This window comes from Nymphaea colorata, chromosome 9 (genome assembly GCF_008831285.2).
Source record: "Nymphaea colorata isolate Beijing-Zhang1983 chromosome 9, ASM883128v2, whole genome shotgun sequence".
Classification (NCBI taxonomy): Eukaryota; Viridiplantae; Streptophyta; class Magnoliopsida; order Nymphaeales; family Nymphaeaceae; genus Nymphaea; species Nymphaea colorata.
Genome location: NC_045146.1, coordinates 20,443,568 through 20,459,100, shown reverse-complemented (window position 1 = coordinate 20,459,100; position 15,533 = coordinate 20,443,568). Strand labels below are relative to the sequence as shown.

Below are 15,533 nucleotides of genomic sequence, written 5' to 3'. Positions count from 1 at the left end.
CAGAAGGAATTGCAGAGCGTGCGTGGAGGGCTTCCTATTTCCAGGATCGCGCTACAAAACGTAAAAAAGGAGGAGCAAATTCCGCGGCGATTACGATGCCAGAGTTCCAACCACTCCTGGGGAATCGGCCTTCCTTTTGGAACCATAGCACAGAAATAGCAGTTGTTCCACGCTCCTTACTCATCTATAGGGAAGGAAAATTTAGCAGAAACACCACCCCTCACCCCTCTCCAAAAGAGAGAAAAAAAAGGAAGAGGGGACACAAAAAGGAAAAAAATAACAGGAGGAGGAAAGGGAAGAGATAACAGGAAAGAGAGAGGTTCGTAATGAAAATCATCAGGCCATACTCACGCGGTGGCGGAGAAGGCCGAAGAGAAGGAAGAGGCGCCGGCGGCGGTGGAGGCCGAGGGATTGATGGTCTTCCTCCAGCCGCCCGATGCGACCCATCTCCTCGGCTTTGTCACCTTGTTCCTCGCCTCCGCCCTCCTCCTCCTTGGCCTCCTCTCCCTCGCCTTCGTCCTCCGCTTCCGGTTCAAGGCCCAGCGCAGCCGCTTCCTCGCCCTCCGCGACTTCAACTCCCTCTGGCCAGTCAGGATCATCCTCGTGGGCTCCTCCTTCCTGTGGGCCCTCTCTGAGCTGTTCCGCCTCCCGCTCCTCCGCCAGCGCGGCTGGCTCTTCTACCGGCTCGGCTCATCGCAGCAGGCCGGCCTCTGCAGGCTCCACGTCGCCGCGTCGCTCGGCCTCGCCGAGCCCTGCTTCTTCCTGGCCGCCGTATCGCTGCTCAGGGGATCGATGCAGGCCGGGAAGGGGAGCGGGCGGTGGGCGGCATTCCTGACGATGGCCTCGTGCCTTCCGGCCCTCGCGCTGCACTCCTTCGTGGCCTTTGGCCTCCCGCAGTTGAGAAGGCCGAGATACCTCGACCACTTTTTCGTGGAGTCGTTCGGCCGGCCGAGGCACGGCGGGGGAACCACAGGCGTCTGGTGCTCCTTCCCGCTCCTGAGCACCATCATAACCGCCGCCTCCGGCATTGCCTTCGTCCCCTACTTTCTGTCGCTCAGCTGGAGGATGATGGACATGGTCATCAACAGAAGGCTGGGGGTTCGGGTGTACGGTCTCTCGCTGACGGTCCTCATCTCTCCGGCGGTCCACGTCTGCGCCATGGGCGTCTCCGTGTTCTGGAAGGGGCAGGACGTCGAGTTCCAGATCCTTGCCTTCCTGAGCTTCCTCAGCGTCTGCGTCTGCTCCGCCGTCGCCCAGATCATCCTCGTCATCATGCCCATCGCCGACTCCCTGGCCGTCGATTCCCTCATCCCTGCGGACGATGGGACGGAGAAGAAGCCGCCTCACGCCTGTGTGCTCCACATGGGCAGCCTCTCCCCGGAGGACGAGGACGAGGACGACGGGGAGGAGCTCTTGCTGGGACCCACTCAGGGATGATCTCGCGGGGCCCGCCCACCCCAAGTGGGAGAAAGACCGAACACCAGAGCCGTCGTGGACCGATCACGAGTTTGGATCCGGTTTGAGGGTTTGGGTTGGGGGGGGGGGGCGGGATCCCCAAGCAAGTACCAATTTTTTGCTTGATTTTGGCGAGCTCCAGTCCTGTATAATAATATTCTTTGGTGCGTATGAAGAAACGGTGTATCTCTGTTCCTAATTCCCTGGGTCTGCAAACCTATCTGGGTTTGGATTTGGGTCCAAAGAAAAAACTTTGGTTGCGGTTCTCCATCTCTTCCAACCGTCCCAACTGTTGCCTTCCGACGTCGCCAACATCGGCATCAGCTTGGACGGACAATCACCTTTCTTATATTTGCAATCTGATGAATGGTAGAGTTTTTTTTAGTTTGGTAGTTTGAAATGGAAATCTAGATGAACTCTAGTTATTCCAAATCTTGTCTTTTCAACGGCGGTAGGGTGCGACATCTAAGCTAAAGGGTGCATCGTTGCTATTGCTGCAGGACCCCAGAGGCAGGAGGAATGGGGGAGCCTTCGGGCCTTTTTCGAGCGGTGGAATTAATACCCCTTGTTCACCCAAAAATCTGTCTTTTCAACTAGCACAGCCAGTGTTCAGCTCAAAATCAAAATGCCAATTGCCAGATAACTTTCAGTAGCACCTATCATAGTGTTCGCCATTTGTACAGGCATCAGGTTGTTCTCAACTGACGGGCAATGGACTTACATTATATCCTGCATTTTATTGCCAACACCATACGTGGATCAAAGCTAATAGTAAATCATGTCCAAGCTATTGGCACTTCTTTATGGTGACACGCTATGTACGTAAAACGCATCCGCACCACACCTCTATCTATACACATATTAAATTAGATTTCATGTCTTCCTGGAGCCGTACGAACTTATAAGCATGAAGAATTCATGTGTACTGTTGTACAAAAAGGAAGTTGAAAATAAAAGACAAGCAGGAACGGCAATTATGCATAAGCAAAGTGGGTGGCGGGATCGTGTGTGTGTGTGTGTAGGATTCAGGAATTTGGCACCAGATATTTATCATGTCCATATCGTGGGTTGTCTGAAAAGAAACGTTTCAAATCTGATGACGCATTGGTTTATTAAGCTTCAAAACAATCGTTTTACATTGACTTAAATTTAACAAAACATGGGGCTCAAATAGTTTACTCATAAGTTGGAGTTCAATGATTTTTTTTCTGATTACGTATTTGTGCATTCAAAAGTTCATGACTGAAATCGACAAAACCGCACGAAATTCTGCAAAGCGGCAAACAATGGTAGACCATATATATATTTTATGACAGAATACCATACTGTGGGAATTAATAATGGTCGCCTGGTTGGTTCGCAGTTTTTGTACTTCATATAAATTTTTTCCCAAAATTCTGTTCGTTTCCCGGAAATCCATAGCAAGGCTGAATGTCTAAAATGGTACGTAAAATATCTAATTCCTATTTAGCTTGAAATGGTTTTCTATTACCTGTAAATAAAATCGAGAATAATTAGCCAACATAGATATATATCTGCCACATACCTTGTCTATGAGGATTTCGAAAATATACGGATCCCATTTTGACAACAATTTTATGCAAAATGTAGCTAGTTTTTTCGAAAAGGAATCATATTTTATGAACTGACAAACATAAGTTTTATTTTTCTGTACATCGGCCGAATCTGATTCACACCTCCGAATTGAATTTTCTTCCCTTTTCTTCCCTTTCCATGTTTAGGCGATACTAATAGTATAAATCTATCATGAAGGTTCCATGCGTGAAAAACAGCTCGTAAAGAGTTGGCTTATGAACGGCACATGGATGTTGGATTTGGGTCCGTCCTTGTTTGCGAGGATCCATTTTCTATTGAGTCATCTTCGTATTTCAGGTGTTCTAAACTTGTCTATATCGTGTGAATTCCTTTATATATCTTTGTTTCCTAGAAAGGGGTTGGAAGTTTTTGACTTTGTTGGCGTGAGAGAGAGACTGAGAAAGAGAAACTCTTGCAAATAGAGTGGTGATTGTTCAAGTTTGAAGGCTTGAGAAGATCTATTGTTCACATTTTTCACAGTGCATTTCTTGCGGTAAGCTTGTGGTTTTCCCCTCTTGTTCCAAAGAAGGTTTTCACATTAATTTCATTTCTCTTCTCTTTCATTTGCTTGATCTCTTTTATGGTTTGCTGTTGGTCTCGTATTGTATTCTCATCGATTGAGGTGATGGATGTTTGGCGTGTGCTTTCTTCAAGAGTTTATTATATGTGCATACAAAGTGTTTGTTGAATTTCCTTAGAGGGGAAGTGTTCCGCGCGTTTGGGTTTCTCCCCACAAAAGGTGTGGCCGTCATCTCCATGTTAGCCAGCCCTTAATGTTATCACCAACGGCTGCATGCTTACAACCACTTTGCTAGGATTCACTACAATCAATCTAGCAATTATTATTGTGCTCCGGCACATGTATCATTGCCGATACAAATAGATCAAATCGATGCATGAAGAGGTCCACAAGAAATATGAAGCTGTTTATCCAATAAGATTTGGGCTCGTATGTGGCACATGCGAGTGCAACTTTAAGAACGTTGGTCAGAATCCATGTACAACTCCCAAATATTGGATCGATTTCCATGTATCGATGGTAGAGGTGAACGATTCGGCTTGCAATCCATGCTTGTCTAAGTTTATATATATGTCCATTCACAACTTGGTTTGGTCGTAAGTAATGGGAATAGTGGGAAGTAAAAAATCCAATTATCAGGAACTTGTCTGGCTTATGATTCAATCATTCAACCCTAAAAGAGCACATATATATTGAGCTTATCATTAAGAAATTTAGTAGAAAGACATGAGCTCTATTAGTTGGTCTACGATTTCATGTCAATTGCATTGTTAAGAGTAAGATGATCTCTCAGATATTTTAGTCGAATTTAAACTGACTTCTTTAAAAGGACATCCTAAGCTCATGGATACAAAAAAAAGACTAATCAAAAACTCTGTTTTACATAAAGTATGTGATTTAGTATATTTGATTTTTTTTTTAAAAAAAAATCTTGTTCTTTGTGGAATGTTCAGAAGTGAATATTCATTAAAAGAGAAATATTAGAGCGAGTTCTGTAAATTGCTTCATAAAGTACTTATTGGTAAAACTAGTTTCACTATAGCAAGGAAAAGGTGCTATTAGGAGTGCCGATACCTTCTGATAAAAGTTTTATGACCTTTTCAAAAATGATGAGATCGGTAGTTCATCCAACTTTTTATATATGATTCACAAACATTTTAGCGGAGAACAAGTTTTAGATCGCGTGAATGACAGTAATTTGTACGCAGAAAAGTCAGTGGTTCGCAATGTCCCGATTTTTAAAGATATCACTTCATGTTTTATGTCCAAATAATATAATTTAAAACTTCATTTTTTTTCAAATACATTATATTGGATGTGTATATCATGTATGATCTTCATCTTTATAACGCATCCCTGAGATATGTCCTACAGGGCACGGTCTAAGTATATTGTGAGGGCTGTATGATATCTTTGATTATCTGAATCCAAATTTAAATTCACTATCTGAATTCGATCCAAAGCTGATTTTCAAATGCACATCTGAATCCCAATCTGACCTTCAAACTGAATTTGAACTACATTATCATGATATGTTTAAACGGACTTTCAAAATGTATGAACATTGGGTATAAGATATTTATTTAAAACTAAGTCCATCCAAGCCATTTGTCATTTCTTAAATCTGAATCGGATCCTATTTCTTAACATGATGACAATTTTTGCTTATCTGAGCTGATGTGTTGAAGCAGATGTGCTGGATAATAGATCCAAATCGAGTTTATAGGGCGGCGCAGGCGCTACTTTCCACGGTGACCGTGAAGTGGATTGCGTCAGCGATACACAAGCATGACGAGCGCGAGAGAGAGAGATTTGGGATTGAAGAAGAGGGAGTCTGCAGGCAAGAGTCCAGGAGACCACTTGCCCTTGTACCCACTTGCCTGCAGGCAGTTGCAAATGGCTCAGTTGTGGTGACGATCGTAAGAGAAAGAAAGGAAAGGCCGACCCCCCATCCCGTCTGCGTCTGCCCTCCGGCTCCACTCTTTGTCCAAGCGACAAAACACTCGCCGGCCATATATAAGATGGCCCGGACGACAACGGCGGCCCAGCCATGAGAACCAGAGGATGAGAGTGGCAGAGGACATAATTAAATCGTTCTCTCCAGCCTGAGGTGCAAAATCTTTTGGGGGCTTCTCGTCGCATTTGGGTTGGAGGCACTTCGCGGTATCTCTGGATAAGGACGCGACGGGGGACGAGAGAAAGGGCCCTGGATTCTGTAAAACAACGGGCGGTTTTGGCGTCTTTCTCTTTCGTGGTATGTTCGCTTTCCCCAATCACCATGTGGGCTCCCAGTACTGCTCATCATGACTCCCATACATAGAACCCAAACCTAATCTTTTGCTCCATATTTAAAATATATAACCATTGAAATACGCAGAAGATGATTAGATTGTTATGTAGCTTACTATTATTGATAGATAAAGAAGATCAACGATTACGGTAATAAAAACAACCGCAAATGATCACATGACCATTCCTGCACTTATTGTTTATTGCCTCTATTACCTTCATTAGCCACAATTCTAATTGAGGAATGTGGAATATCTTAGAGCTGACGACGTCATTTTCATGCATGTGGGTGACTGTGATTATGACAAAGTGTGGAATATAACAGTTAATGACATCTCAAGCGTTGAACAAGTTTACTGCTAGGTATTAACATCTCCAAATGCCTTCTGCCGCCCTTGCGCTCGATGGTCAAGGTGGTGGATGAAAGAATTTATTGGGGAAAAGAAAGATCAACATAGAGTTTTCCCAAACTGCAATGTCCTTAGGAAGAATTCTTCCTTTGATTGCTCCTGAAAGTGCTTCATTGGCTTAAATGTTTCAATTTGAAATAATTTTTTTAACTCTGCCATGTAGCTGCCCGTCAATCGGATCCAATGCAAATTCCTCAAGTGAAGTTCCCGTGTCTTTTCCAAGTCATTGTAGTACGGGCTCACCTATTACCTGGTGTGTCTCTGGTTGGCTGATGACTGAGCCAGATGACAGGGTCACATGGTCACATCGAAACAATTTTTTTTTTTATCAACTTATTTCACAGTCAACCTTTGGGTACAAATCTTGGACTAATTGGTAAGTATCAAAGGGATAAAAACCAAACCTCTTAAATTTGTTAAACATATTTTAAATAAAATATGAACCTCCTCGTGTTTTTAAATACTAATTCTATATAAATCATATTTTAGTTCATGTTATTGTTATAATTTTTTTTGACTTTTTTAGTATAATAAAATTTGATGTTAGAGGGTAGCTCGTTCCTCGATTATTTAAAGGAATTGTTAAAGTAAAAAAAAAATGAAAACGACTAACTTAATATATGTTTCTCACTAAAATCACCCTTAAGATAGTATCTATAAGATTATTTAGATTGCAGAAACAATATTTTAATAACTAATCTTAATGGGCTTGGATTTTGTACCTGGTTTTTACCAACTTTCCACAAATCATGTTTTTTGTAAACATGTGGCCGGCTTAGAAACTTTCTAAAATAGTTAAACTTGAAAAAGCGAGATGGTGCTATCCAGTATCTATATTTCCAGGCTATTCCCAGATTTCCTTTTAGTATCCCATTCCATTACTTCAATTCCAACGACGTTCGGACAATCCATAAAGTTAAAAACTGTTGCTTCTAAAAGTACTGGATAAAGTTTGACAAGTCATCTCGTCATATTTAATATGACCAAACCTAGTGACATTCAACGCACGCCACCAATTGTCCTGTCCTGGGCGTAACGTAATCAGTATGTGATGCGCTTTTCCGGCCCCCCTACAGGCTACCTTCGATGAACCTCACATCCATGGATTGGTGAATCTGCAGACTACCCATTTGCAACTTAGATCTTCTTCGGAAGTGCCCTGCTCCGTATTCATATGAAAAATGAGAACAAGTTAGAAAAGAGAATGGGTTTCATGTGGTAACAGTAAAATTTCCATCTTCATCTTTATCTCCACCTTCATCTTCACCTCAGAAGGTCGTATCTATCAACCTTCGAATGCAAGCCTGCTGGAAGAGTGGTCTACCATCCCATTTTATTGCCACAAAATTAAAGAATTACAAATTCAAACGACCCTAAAATTTGGGGAAGATGATCCTAACAATCAGGTGAAAATCTCGACCTTCATCATGGAAGGCCATAGCTATCAACCTTGTTAGCTGGTTTTAGTATAGGCTTCATTTATATAATACAAATCTATTCAACAAAGATATTTAAATATGATTGCATTTCTATTACGGAATTGATGCGAATGCTTCTTAGATTCTTTTTGCAAGTTGGGATATCGATCTCCTTTATGATTGAGACAATCTATTGCCTTTTTTGTCGATAATGATTTTCCCTTTATCTACGACAGCTTTGCTCCTTTGTTTGAACATTTTCTCCTTGAGTGCATTAACTTTGCACCTTTTCTATTTACACGGTCTCAAGAAATATTTCGCAGGCATCATTGCAACTTGTTTTAACGAGAGAAGGAATTATTCTAATGCCAAGTGAGCCTAAAGCAATCTTCTCTCATAAAGAATGGTAAGACTTAACAATTCTTCATCCAGATTGAGAGAGATAAAAGTAAAAAGCGGGGCAAGATTATCGTAATTGGGAAGGAAATGCTTAAAAGCGCAAGATCATTGCTGTTAGAAGCGAAATCATTATCAGCAAAAGAAGTTAAGAGATTGCCTCAATCGACAAGGCGATTGATTTTCTAAAAGGAGATAAAGGTATTAACAACAATTCTATATCTAAAGAACATAAAAAGGACATTTGTGTAATGAATTTGCATGGTATACATAAACAAAGCCTATCAATATCGATGGCTGTGATAGAACGGGTATGCTATTTGAATTAAAGTTATGCTAATTATTCCCATCGTCTTGCCTTGCTCATTCTCACTTTGAACAATTTGTAGCCACCGGATGAAAAGGACTGGCTGTCAAAGGACACGCACAATTTGAATTCCGTAGATATGTTTGAGTTTCGTTTTCAAGTGATCTGTCCCACACACTCCAGTTCTGAAATTTTTGCCTCCAAACTTATCTTCATTGTGGGCATCTATGGCACTATTGTGAAGTCCAGTTAGAAAAGGCAACTCTTGAAGGCGGCCTCAAATAATGCTCCTCGCTCTAATATACTACGTTCAATTTCTTGCTTCCAAACTAGCACAATTATTCCTATACAAGGGACTTTGCGTTCTAATTACCCTCTCGTGTCGTATTTCTAAAATCTTTCTTCTTAAATAAGCATGTAACTTACTGATCATTAGAAACAATTGTTTCTTCAGTTGCACTTTTTTTTATTCATTTTTGCAAAACAAAGCTCTGCAATCTGGCTTGATTTTAAATGCTTGTCCCCACTCTTTAGCAAGAATTAATAGGTAAAGAGTTTCTCGAGATCTAACTCCTTGTCACAAAAATCCTAATAATTAACGACAAGAGAAAATTATGAAATTAAAAATTTTATGGTTTACTTCTGTATTCCAAGATTTATCAAAGATCCCTTACCGTTCGACAGGCTGCACTCGATATTCAGATGCACCAAACGATGTGTTTGAATAAAGTATGAGGGGTACGTCGTGAGACATGCATCTTTAACACAGGCCATGAATTCGGTCATTTTCGTCGTCGACGACATTGGCTTGTCACATCAGTTTGGAAGGAAGGGGCATATATATCTAAGTATATACACGTCCCTCAATCAATTAGAAGTTGAAATTGACAATTTAATCAGAGATGGGTCCCCTTCAGATCAAGCATGTGAGGACAAGACCGGCACTGTGGTAGGTTACATTACCCCAGATTACAGTCATTTTGTAAGAGAATGAAGGAAAACAAACCAGCAAATTGTCGATTTTAGAGAGCAGATGCAGACGTTACTTAATTTTAAATTATTAAAAATGAGAAAAGGACAGGAGACGCATCCGACAAGCAGAAAGTCCTTACGAATTAGAGATTCATATATATATATATATATATATATATATATATATATATAAGTGGGTGGTTGGAAGAGAAGAAGATCTTTTGAAGTCTTATGAGAACTGAGAAGTGCACTAGAAGCAACAAGTGAAATGAAGTTGTTAGGACGCAAAAAATAATGATTAAAATGGTAGTTTTGCTAAACAGACTCACTTTTTTGGTAAAAGAAAAAAAGGAAAATAGCAGCGGTAATTTTTATAACAAAAAACACAAGTTCATGGACTCAAATAGCAGGAATTTTGAAATTTATTTGACAGTAAGGATGTATGTTCAACTTGTGAGTGGCACAGAGTACTCCATTGGCGACCCTGGAATTTCGAAGGTCGATACACTGCATATCTTGATACAAAGTTGAAAGTTCTGGTAATTCCATCATGCTAACAATACGGGGGGGAAATCTCAGACCTTCGGTAAGCCAAAGATCGGATCTGCATATACATACGATGTAGATGAAGGAGATCTTCTTTATCATATTCCACAAAGTGGTATATATAGATAATATCTAAGAAGAAGAAGAAGATGAAGGAGAAGCTTTCCTCTCCTGACAGGCAACCTTCTCACAAAGTTTTCTGAGGCGCATCAAATAATCTGCGTGCACCATCTCAAGCTCTGATTTCAGCGTGATGAGGAGAACATTTCGCAGGCCAGTCGTTTCACCCTGGCCTTGACTTCATATGATAACAATAGTAAACGCTATTAATTTCGATAGCGAGAATAAGGTGAAATTAAACCAAACTCATCTTTCTTACAGGGATCAATAGTATGTGACGACAGGAGGACTGAATAAATGCTTTTCTTCCAACTAGAGCTCGAATAAAGTTGGCTTGTCTCCCAAGTTGCAGAATTATCAATAAATGCAGAATAGCACACATAAGGGCCAAGTGCATGTAGGAGGGATGGTGGAAGGCGTAAAGGCGATGATAGAATATTGGTGTTCTTGATCGAGTAGCTGGGGCTCTGGCCGGGGGCCTTCACGCGGCCAAACAGCGTGCCACTGTAGGACTCTCTGCATCGAAGCTTTATGCGCGGAAGTCGGTCAGTCTCATTTACTTCCTTGCCGTGGATGCTGCTTTGTCTTTTGTGACAAATCGAGTGTATGTGCAGAGTGATAAGGGAATACAACAACAAAATATAATATTATTTTAAGAATGAAGGATGCCTGTGGCTGTAAGGGCGTTCCGGCTCGGAATAAGACGAAAATGGAGGGAAGAGAAGAAGAAATGTCATCAATCCCATTCTCTCCTGTTGTTCAGTTTTGAATCTTCAATGGCTGCCGTTCATTAGGCTTATCGGAGGGAGGGGAATAAAATCGAAATGGCAAGAATCTCGATGTTTGGCGAACCCTAAATTCTTCAGCGAAATGCATTTGTTATTGGCAAAAAAAAATTATGGCAAGTGCATAATGTAACAAAAGGAAAAGGAAAAAAAAAAAACCGGTGGATTGACCCAGGCAGCGACTAGTTCAAGTCTGTTAAGTCCAACATTAATAATTTGTAGGCAGAATTAAGAAGAGGAGAGTACTGATCATTGGTATCCGTAGTCGTACTTATGCTGCATGAATCTTGAGCGACGGCTGACATGCTGACGATGCGATCAAAGGCAGTAAGCGAAGTCGGAAGCGTTACTCCGGAACGCAGTGCCGCTCAAGCGAAGAAGCCTAGTCAATCCTCTCCAGACCCAGTTTGGTAGACGCAGATTGCCCAAATGTAACTTGATCAAGTTTTAATTCTCCTGACCAATTTCCGACTACACACAGAAATATAGTCCGGTCCCCGTGTCGGCTTGATGTTCAATTAAACACAATTCCGCTCCTTCCAATTATATATTTTGTTTTCCATTGTAGAGAGATTACCATTTTAATCTCAAAAGGATGAGAATTGGAATTTTATGCATCAAATCGGTTTTATGTTTCGTAAACGACATTGGAAGTTGGAAAGTATCGAGATTGGTCCAAACATATATTTATGTGTGAAGAAAAACCGACTGTAGTCCGTGCTCATTTCGTTAAATCTTGGCCCAACGCAGGTTCACTCATCAAAAGCACCTTGTCTACGAACGAAAACTGTTGGAAACTCCATGAAATCTGCCGACCCAAATGATTGGTTGATATCTCTGTTATCTTAAACCTTCTCTTAGTTTTGAAATTCTCATGCCCACAATACTTTTCTCCTTTTTCCATTTCTTTTTCTCCGAGATCTACCTACTATAGATCATTATTATCCAGCCTCCCATAATTCTCGACAGGGAATCCTCCAAGTTGCAATCTGCGAAAAGAAAGGGGGAAGGAAATGCCATTTCCAGTGGTTCTTTTGAGACGACACCACTTTGAATAATGAAATCCACTTGTTCAAGTTGGCTCATGCCCGGAAAATCTTTTAAAATAACAACTAAAAGAAGAATCCGATGGGCTGTATCGTCTCGGTCAAACATCTCAGGTCGGTCCCTTCCGACACTATTCACGCGGTTTTGGGGATCTACCCGGGCTGCCGGAGAGTAATTCGTTGTAGAGATGATTACAGATACCATATAGCCAAGCGGAAAATGGTTCTCGACAGCAGGTAGATGGAAAGCTAGTTAGGTCGTCCCACAGAATCAGTGCGCCAGCTGATCCTCTGTGTGATCTGAACTCGACGCCCGCATTTTTCATGAGCGACGTGAACGGAGCTCAGGCGAGGCCACGTTAAGTTAAAACCGAGTGCTGTCAAGCATTGATAGGTATAAATTGTGAGCAGGCTTGAGTAGATAGGCGTTTAGACCCTGCTTTTGTGTTCGCTATATATGTGAAGAGTTCGTCTGCTGGTGTGGATAACACTGCGTCAGCCGCTCAGCAAGCTCTTTATTCGGACTCGCAATAAATAACAGACTTTTGGCCCGTGATGCATGGATTGAAAACTTTGAGAAGGAGACTGATGGGTTGTCAGGATGAGGGTGGACCGAGATCGCTTGACTTTGAGTTTGGAGAACGTGATGAGTGGAGCCGGGAATGCGCCGAAAGGACGTCCGAAATGCCATCTAACAAGTGGGACCTGTGGACTCTAATGTGTCAAAAGTGTTTGTTAAGGGGCGAAGTACTTGTTCATTTGGACAGAATTCAAGAGCAGGAAGCAACCGGAACGGAACATTGAAGGCCCATCCTTTGTTAGTTGTATGGATCGCAGGGCGAGATGAATAATCTCATCATGCTTGTATTTTTTTCACCTTGTGGTAGAGGAAAAAGGAAAGACGATAACAAAAAGACAAGGCTACTGAGAGCACTCAATGCATGTGCCAAAGATGGGGTATGAATTTGAAAACCGTGCGCTCATGACCATCCACGTTTAGCTTTTTTGCCAGTTCTGATCCCCACGTTTCTCTGAAATCTTCAGAAATTATAATCCCCCTTCCCAGCCCCGTCTTTGTTCTCTCTTCTTTTTTCTTTTTTCTTTTTTTCCCTCCCGGGAGTCTCCCTCACACACCTGGCTCATAATGAATCCTGCACCATTCCTTTTCCCTATATAGCCACATCTACTGCCTCCCTACACCTCGATTCTCTCTCTCTCTCTCTCTTTGTCTATGAAATGGTGGTGGCAGCAGAAGTTAGGAGGAGGAAGAAGACTAGGGGTTTGCCGAGAGAAGGTAACGACAGGGAGAACCCATTTAATCGTCTGCCGGACGAGTGCATCGCGGAGATATTCAGCTACAACCCCGACCCTACGGATCGATGGCTGTGTGCCGCCGTGTGCAAGAAGTTTCTGCTACTGCAAGCTCACATGAAGATATCGGATTTCAAGGTGAAGGAGTCGGCCAACCAGTCCGGCGCGGGAGACCGAATGAAGAGGTGCTTAGAGGGGAGCCATGCCATGGACACGAGGCTGGCCGCCATGGCCGTCTGCAAGTGGGCGAAGGGGATCGTCGGCGATCTGAGCATCAGGGGGGATTTCCTTGTCCGGAAGGCGGCGTCGTACTCGACTCGAGTGCCGCATGGGGTGACCGATTGTGGCCTCGATATCGTCGGTTCCGGCTTCCCTTGCCTCAAGTCGCTCGCCCTCTGGGGTTGTCTCTACGTAACCAACAGGGGGCTCGTCTGCGTGTCCAGAGGTTGTGCTCTCTTGGAGAAACTCGATCTGTGCGAGTGCCCCTTGATCACGGACGAGGGGATGGTGGCGGTGGCGAGAGGGCTGAGGAAGCTGACCACACTAAGCGTCGAGTCCTGCAGAAACATCGGGAACAGCAGCCTCAAGGCTTTCGGGGCCTACACTCCCACCCTCCATTCCATCTCCGTGAAGGGCTGCCGGCTCGTCGGCGACGAAGGCGTGTTCGCGATTCTCGCAGGACTACCGAATCTCAAGAGGCTCAAGCTCGCACAGCTTCGCGCGAATCTTCGCGCTGTGCTGGCCTTAGTGAGGCACTGCAGGGCCCTCGCCTCGCTCTCTCTCGAAGGTTACTCCTTCGACGTTGCAACCCAGAATGCCAGCGGCGCCGACGTGGAGAACAAAGATGTTGCTTTCCTCGACTCTCCTGACTTGCGGAGCTTGGCCAGGTTTAGGCCCGTCGGAATGGAGTGCTCCAATCTGAAGAGCGTATCCATTAGCGGGAGCTGGGCATTGAACGATGAGGGTCTTGTGGCAATAGGTCGAGGGGTAGGTGCATTGGAGAAGTTTGCTCTGGAGGCGTGCCACCGGGTTTCTTTCAGTGGGTTGGTGGAGTTCCTTTCTGGGTATGCCAAAAACCTCAAGAGCCTCTCGCTGACAAGATGCAACGCCATTGTAGAGACGAGCAGATCATGGGCAGGTTTAAACTCACCACCTTCCTGCAATAAACTGGAAACCCTAATGGTGGGATGCTGCGTTTTGCTAGGGGACGCTTTCCTGGATTGGATAGGAAGTGTTTGCTCAAACCTGCGCGAAGTGGAGCTCATTGGCCTGGAGCAAGTATCGGATCGAGGTCTTGCCAGCCTACTGATGATGGGCTCCGGTCTGGAAGTCCGCCCCATTGAGAGGGTGACCTTAAATGGCTGTACAGGCTTAACTGATTCTTCCATTTCTGAGATATGTCGTTGCTTCGGTCCACAGCTGAAGTCACTAAGCCTTGGTGACTGCCCGAGGCTGAGTGGCCATTGTCTGCGGGTGATTGCCTTCTACTGCACGGAGTTAAGGGATTTAGACGTTTCAGGCGGCACTATTACGGATGCAGACTTGGCTCATCTCCACAAAATGTTGTGGCTGACGACGTTGAACCTAAGGAACTGCCCCGGATTGAGCCAGAAGGCGATCGACTCCTTCGAGTTGAGCCATTTTGAATGCGACCTAGTTTGTTAGACGATTGGTAATTGTGGCAGTCTTTACGAAATCAAAGTACAGTCACGTTGTAGAATGAGTTCATGTACAGAGGGAGCCGCAGCCTTTTCTTGATGCGGGATTGACATAAAAGGATTTCTGCGCATTTGTTTCCTACTTCTGTTGGTCTTCGCTGTTTTTCTGCTTAATCCTTCATTTACATTTGTGGTTGCGCAGTGGACCTAAGGATGGTCCTGCTATGCAGAGCACAAAGTTATAAATACAATACTCATTTGCTGGGAGCGGTGGAGAGGAAACAGAGACCCGCATTTGCTTTTGCGCTCTCACATAAAATATTGGCTTGCATTTGTTTCCCTATAAAATATATATATATATATATCGAGGCCGTTAGCTTAAACAATCATTCTTCACAAAGTATGCCGGGATTAAGGGGTCATCATCACTTAAACTGGCCTACTGCTTTTCTTCCTTCGTTCTCCAAAGACGACAGGGAACCAGGACTGTCAACTTAACTACTGCTTCGGGGCTAGTGAAAGTTGATGCAGAACGGCAGAAAGTTTCCTGTAAATCTGTTGTCTTTTTCCCCACACCATTGAATGGACATGAGTGCTTTACGTGGCCCGTAGCCCGGCACGCAACCTGTACTTGAAGTTTTCTGAACTTGCGGTTGAGGGGGAAGACGATGAGTTATCCGCACAAGACTTGTACTTTCACCGAC

At 43.6% G+C, this 15,533-nt stretch overlaps 2 protein-coding genes across 2 annotated transcripts; both read left to right on the top strand.

Annotated features, from left to right (window-relative positions):
• The first annotated feature begins 172 nt into the window (after positions 1 to 172).
• On the top strand, positions 173 to 2,295 carry LOC116259948 (uncharacterized). The gene is made up of 2 exons (XM_031637981.2): positions 173 to 1,824; positions 1,956 to 2,295. The coding sequence occupies exon 1, from the start codon at positions 415 to 417 to the stop codon at positions 1,435 to 1,437; it is 1,023 nt and encodes a 340-aa protein (XP_031493841.1). The 5' UTR covers positions 173 to 414; the 3' UTR covers positions 1,438 to 1,824; positions 1,956 to 2,295.
• A 10,694-nt stretch (positions 2,296 to 12,989) lies between these two features.
• On the top strand, positions 12,990 to 15,122 carry LOC116260982 (EIN3-binding F-box protein 2-like). Its single transcript, XM_031639539.2, has one exon. It carries the CDS (start codon positions 13,097 to 13,099, stop codon positions 14,834 to 14,836), a length of 1,740 nt encoding a protein of 579 aa, XP_031495399.1. The 5' UTR covers positions 12,990 to 13,096; the 3' UTR covers positions 14,837 to 15,122.
• The last annotated feature ends 411 nt before the right edge of the window (positions 15,123 to 15,533 follow it).